This window comes from Chelonia mydas, chromosome 2 (genome assembly GCF_015237465.2).
Source record: "Chelonia mydas isolate rCheMyd1 chromosome 2, rCheMyd1.pri.v2, whole genome shotgun sequence".
In the NCBI taxonomy this organism is placed as follows: Eukaryota; Metazoa; Chordata; order Testudines; family Cheloniidae; genus Chelonia; species Chelonia mydas.
Genome location: NC_057850.1, coordinates 242,860,209 through 242,866,730, shown reverse-complemented (window position 1 = coordinate 242,866,730; position 6,522 = coordinate 242,860,209). Strand labels below are relative to the sequence as shown.

Below are 6,522 nucleotides of genomic sequence, written 5' to 3'. Positions count from 1 at the left end.
GGGTACAAATAAGCCACACCCCTAAGCAGGGACGTGCGCAAGGGGGGACAAGCAGGGTATGGGGCCCCCCAGTCAGCGGGGCACAGAACACCTCCAGGGCGGGGAGAGTGAGCTCCTCTGGCCCCAGGCCAAGGCAGGAGATCCAGCTCCTCCAGGCCAGCGGGAAAGCGAGCTCCACCAGGACGCAGGGGGACAGGAAGAGAGCCAGCTTCTCCAGTCCCAGGGCCGCAGTGGGGAGAGAGAGAGCTCCTCCAGCCACCCAGGGAGAGTAAGCTCCTCAGGCCGTGGGGGGGGCACAGGAAGTGCCCTTCCAAAAGCAGCCAGATTTTTATTTCCATGCGCCCCTGCCCCTGAGAGACAGAAATTACACCAAAGTAGGTCCTAGTACAAGATCTAAGCTACTGCCTCAGGGACATTTACACGTATAGGTGAGTTAATCTTTGCTTAGCTTTTGGCAGGTTTTGGGCATCTACAGGCATTGTGTACTGTCATACTTGGCTGTACAGGGACAGGTGACATGGAGCCATGCTTCCAGTCTCAGAATGTGGGCACCTTCACGAGGCACAAGAGGAAGCATCACATGTGGGAGCAAAACACAGGCAGGGCACTGATGGATAAGAAGGTACACAGGAGACCCGAGGACTACGTCTATACTACACACCAGTGTCAGTGGCATGTAGTGTACATGTAGCTATATGCTGCAGTGAAAAGCAAGCTGCTTCCACAGTGCAGCGTGTGGCGACACATGTCAATGAAAGACTCCTGCAGCAGGGAGGCAGCGGGAAAGGCTTTTGCTTACAGAGCCTTTCCCTGAGGGGAGGAAAGGCTCTGGCAGGGAAGAAGAAGCTGGGAAACCCCCCTCCCTGTGGCAGGGAAAGGCCCCAGCAGCAGAGAGTTCCCCAAGCTTTTTCCCCGCTGCTTCCCCCAACCAGAGCCTTTCCCCACTTCTGGAGTCTTTCCCTCTAGTGGGGAAAAGGCATTGGCAGCAGGATAGTACAGTGCTAAAAATAACAGTGTAACTGGCAGCACAGTTTGGACAAGTAGAGTTGCCATAGGATATGTACTCACATACTTACCCACACTCTTCGAGCATGTCTTTACTGGCCTAAGTCATGCCTCCTTGTCTACGCTGCTATTTATACCCATGCTGGGGGGCTACATGGGTAGAGGTACACTATATGCCACCAAAAGAAGAAGGCAAGTGTAGACGTACCTAGGAGTGCAGATTAAAGGAAATATAGAGGGATCATGAATGGAGCAAGGGGGAGAGGGCAAGGAAGGTGGGTGCCCAGGAAACGTCAAGCCTTTCTCTATACTGAAAAAATCCTCCTCCCCTGTACCATCTCCCTGCCACTATTTGCTATACCCACATTGATGGAAGTCTCCTTATCACACACATCTCCTACAGATTCATTAATATGTCGAATAGATGAGTCATGTTTGGTGGGCCTCAGGATCTGTTGCAGTAGGGACCTCCTCCAAAAGACCTTATGCACCAAACTTGGTTAAACTTTTGGAGCTCACTTAAGAAAAACAGGGGGAAATGTGTAACTTGAACCAGCTTCAGTAGAGTCCAACCACCACCCACAACATATTACACTTTAACAAAAAAATTCTACACCTTTTTAGAAACTATGAAAATGAGTACTTAAGGGATCCAGTTAGGTCCCCACTGCCAAATAATCCATTCACCATCATCCCATCTGATTTACATAGCCCACCCAAATTTAATATTGCTGTCTAATAAAATTTAAAAATATGTCACCACAAGTGACTAGATTATGAAATCATATTCTTATTCAAGGGATCAATTAACAAATATAATCTAGTAATGTATACCTTTGCATATATTTTTGCAAACTTTATAAGGGTGGTGTGAGTCAGTACGAAATGGTATGTTCTCTGTACATAGCATGTACCTTTGACTGTAATAGTCGGCCCCCATTCCACAGCACCTATGTATGTATCATATACTCCCACACATGGCTGGGGGAGAATGAGACAGTACAGGGTGAGATCCCTGTCAGATCCCTCTATCTATGTGTACTGTGGCATTTGGTTGTTTCACAAAGGTGCTTGGGGCAGTATGGGTGGTAGACACTACCCATATGCTCAGTGTATTTCTGTGTTTGACTATGGGGGAGAGAGAGGAGCATCGGACAGTACTGGGGATGGTATGAAGGGGGAGTTTAGGGAGGTATGAAAGGAATGTATGCCCTCTGTACACATTGTGTACTCCTACACTTGGCTGAGGAGAGAAATGAGGACAGTTATAGGACTGCATGGTAGAGGGGTGGCAGGACACATGTACATACTGTATACTCCTATACTTGACTGGTAGGAGGCATGATGCAGCAGCATGAAGGAACTATGGGCGGGGTGGAGTACAGAAGCATAAGGACGCAATGTGTCCTCTATACACTATCACTTATCTGTGGAAGGTTAAGAGTTGTAAAGCAGAGAGGGTGTTATGGGGGCACAGGTAAGCCTCCCCAGGCACACCATGTACTCCCGCACCGGGCTATAATGGATAAGAGTCATGAAGCAATATCACAGGAAATATGGGGTGGTGCATAGAGTAAGTTGGATTGGCACTATGGGTAAATAAGTAGGTAGTATTAGAAATGGAGAGCAGTATGAGGTGGCAGAGTGTGATATGGGGCAGTATGAAGGGAGGGAGGAATAGTATGAGAAGATATAGTGTGGTAAAATGGGAGGATACAGAGACAGCAGTGTGAAGATGGGATATATAGGATAGTGAGGGCACTATGAGGGGGTTATAGAGTGGAACAGTGAGGGGCACTATGAGGAGATTACAGGGAAGGTAGAATGGTGGTAGTTTACAAGGCAGGCAGAATGGTCTGGGGTGGTGTTAAGAGGCTCACATGCTGGCAGGATGGGGCGGGAGGTTGAGGAAGAGTCACAGAGTGGGCTGGATGGGCAAGATAGGGACGGGGATTCCAGAGTAGGCAGGATGGAAAGGAATAGTATGAGGGGTGCTCCAGGGCAGACAGGAAGGGGAGCACAGGGGTTTTCCACTGTGGGCATGGGACAGGGGTGAGATGCAAAGGAGCAATATAAAAGGGGGTTTTGAAGTGGGCAAGATGGGGGGGTCAGTATGAGGGGGAGGTTCTGGGATGGGATAGGGGTAGATTCCAGGGCAGGCAGGAGGTTTGAAAGCAGGATCGGGGGAGGATTCCAGGATAGGCAGGATGAGGGGTGGATGGGATAAAGAAGGGGGACAGGAAATGGGTTGGTATGAAGGAGGTTGGGGAGAGGATGTGGGGGTGGTAGGAAGAGGGATTCCGGGGGTAGGGGGAAGGATGAGGGAGTGGTGTGAAGGAGGGTTCCAGCAAGGACAAGATGGGGGCGCAGGAGGCACTATAAGGGGGTTCCAGGGCAGGTGGGATGGGGGGGGGTTCGGGGCAGGCGGCATGAAGGGCATGGGGGGGGCAGGATGAGGTGGAATTCCGGGGGGCAGGATGGGGGTCGGAACGAGGAGCGTTTCCAGAGCCGGGGGGGGGGGGGACGATGTTACAGGGCAGGCGGCATGAGGGGCGGGATGAAGGGGGGTTACAGGGCGGGCCGCAGGAGGGGGGAGTTCCGGGGCGGGCCGCCCCCGTACGCACCGTGTACTCCCGCACTTGGCTGTGGAAGTTCTGCTCACGAATTGTCACCTCGTCCGCTTCCATCCTTCATACTCCCGCAGCCCCGGCTCGCAATGGCGGCTGCCGCTGCTGCCTCTGCCCCTGCCCCTCCTGCGGCGGGCGGGGAACCATGGCCGGCAGCAGCGCCAACTGTTCCCCGGGTCCCTGGCGGCGAGCGAGGCGACCGGAGCCACCGACAACCCCGGCGGCGCTCGCTATCTCCCCGGGTCTGTCAGCGTCCAGCAGCGGCGGAGGGGAAGGCCCAGCCTCTCTGGCTGCGTCACGGCGCGGCAGCAGCGACCGCTGCGCCACCACTGGCCCAGCCCCCGATCGGGGAGGGAGAAGGGCGGGGCCAGTCGAGGCCCAGGGGGCGTGGTCAGCACAGCCCCGAGGGCGCGAGACAACGGGAGGCGGGACCTGAATGGTCCCCAACCGCCGATGCCAAGGAGGAAGGCGGAGCTAGTGCGGGCCCAGGGGGCGGGGCTAAGAGGAAGGCGTAGCTAGCACTACCCTGAGATGAGGGGGCAGGACAGCGGGCGGGGTCAGCTCTGACCCAGAAGTGGAGCGGTCAAAAGATGGGGCGGGGCCAAAACCGCCCCCGGGAGGCGGGGCTAGGTGAGTAGGGTACGCCAATTCGGAAAGGAAGGGGGGGAGGGGCGGAGCTAAACTATGAAAGCGAGGCGGAGGCGCGAGCGGCGACAGTTCTAGGGGGAGGAAGGGCAGGCCAAACCGGGGCGGGGCGGGGCGGGGCGCGGCGCGGCGCATAGTCTCTGGTTGTTAAGGGCGTGGCTCAGTGGTTACGACGCTTGATTACAGTCCTGAAGGTTGTGACTGTGAGTCTCACTGATATGCCACCTCCAATTTACCCTGCTGCGGAAAGGTGTCTGCTCCATCAGGTTAGGGCAGCCAAAAGCAGTTGGATGCGATGCTGGCCACGGGGCCCCTTCACATGTAGGGTTGCCAGCTTTCTATTTGCCAAAAACCAAATACACTTGCCTAGCTCCCTTTCATGGATTGGCAGCAAATTCAAAGGAAAAGAGCTGAAAGATAACGTGAGAACAGCAAACATATTAAAAAAACAGGTTTTAGAGTGGCAGTCGTATTAGTCTGTATCAGCAAAAACAAGGAGGAGTCCTTGTGGCCCCTTAGAGACTAATACGTTTATTTGGGCATAAGCTTTCATGGGCTAAAACCCACTTCATCAAATGCATGGAGTGGAAAATACAGCAGCAGGTATAAATACATGAAAAGATGGGAGTTGCCTTACCAAGTGTGAGGTCACTCTAATGAGACAATTCAATTAACAGCAGGATACCAAGGGACGAAAAATAACTTTTGTAGTGGTAATGAGATTGGCCCATTTTAAACACTTGACAAGAAGGTGTGAGTAATAGTTGTAGGCATTATAACATTCAAAAACCAGTAGGAGAACACTTCAGTCTCCCTGGTCACTCAATAACAGATCTAAAAGTGGCAATTCTTCAACAAAAAAAGTCAAAAACAGACTCCAACGTGAAACTGCAGAACTGGAATTAATTTGCAAACTGGACACCATCACATTAGGCCTGAATAAAGACTGGGAGTGGTTGGGTCAATACAAAACCTAAACCTAATTTCCCCCTACTGTTACTCACACCGTCTTATCAACTGTTTGAAATGGGCCACTCTCATTACCACTACAATCCTGCTGTTAATTGAATTGTCTGTTTGGCTGACCTCACAGTTGGTGAGGCAACTCCCATCTTTTTATGAATTTATACCTCCTCCTGTATTTTCCACTCCATCTGATGAAGTGGGTTTTAGCCCATGAAAGCTTATGCCCAAATACATATGTTACTCTCTAAGGTGCCAAAAGGACTCCTCGTTGTTTGTGTTAAAAAGAGCAGGCTGTGAAAGATAGGTGAGCCCCGAGCTATTCCCTCACTGCTATTTACATGTAAAGATTCATCCCTAACTACTGTTCACTGGTGCAAATGTTATAATAAAAACTCACTGCCAGATCCCTACAGATCCGGTTGCTTTCAGGAGAGTAGTACTGAAAAATATATTCTTCACTGGTTGGAGTTTCACCTCATTCTGTATACTGAGGACCTGAGTATGCGGCAGGCTATAGCCTGCAGGATGGCTCCACAGATGATGAAAGTCATCAGAGCTCTTGGGTCTATTAATCATTTAATCCTTGCCACAGCCATCCATTTCTTCATGTACTTCAGTACCAGATATGAGCTAGTTACAGAGCTTGCATATACACACTACATGTGTTCCTCCTAAGATCCTTTAATGCTCTGCCAGATATGGCTCAGGTTAGCTTAAAGTATTTTACACACAGTGCTACCTAGTGGCTGAACCATATAATACAGTTTAACTTTCTATTACATCTCCCCAGTTGTTCTATGTTCCTACCATTTACAATATTTGCACTAGTGGTTCTCAACGAGGGGTACCCATACCCCTGGGGGTATGAAGAGGTCTTCCAGGGGGTACATCAACTCTTCTAGATAATTGCCTAGTTTTACAACAGACTACATAAAAATCACTAGCGAAATCAGTACAAACTAAAATTTCATACAATGACTTGTTTATACTGCTCTATATACTATACAGTGAAATGTAAGCGAAATATTTACATTCCACAAAAAGAAAAGGAGTACTTGTGGCACCTTAGCGACTAACCAATTTATTTGAGCATAAGCTTTCGTGCGCGATAGCTCACTTCATTGGATGCATCCAATGAAGTGAGCTGTCGCTCACAAAAGCTTATGCTCAGATAAATTGGTTAGTCTCTAAGGTGCCACAAGTACTCCTTTTCTTTTTGCAGATACAGTCTTACACGGCTGCTTCTCTGAAACCTGTCATTTACATTCCAGTTGATTTA

At 50.4% G+C, this 6,522-nt stretch overlaps 1 protein-coding gene across 1 annotated transcript in view; it reads right to left on the bottom strand.

The window, feature by feature from the left end:
• The window catches only part of LMBR1 (limb development membrane protein 1), a 153,699-nt gene extending 149,697 nt beyond the window's left edge, over window positions 1-4,002 (bottom strand). The window contains exon 1 of the mRNA XM_037891074.2: window positions 3,630-4,002. Coding sequence (XP_037747002.1) covers window positions 3,630-3,692 — 63 coding nt within the window. The 5' untranslated portion in view covers window positions 3,693-4,002. The remainder of the gene's footprint in view (window positions 1-3,629) is intronic.
• Window positions 4,003-6,522: the final 2,520 nt, after the last annotated feature.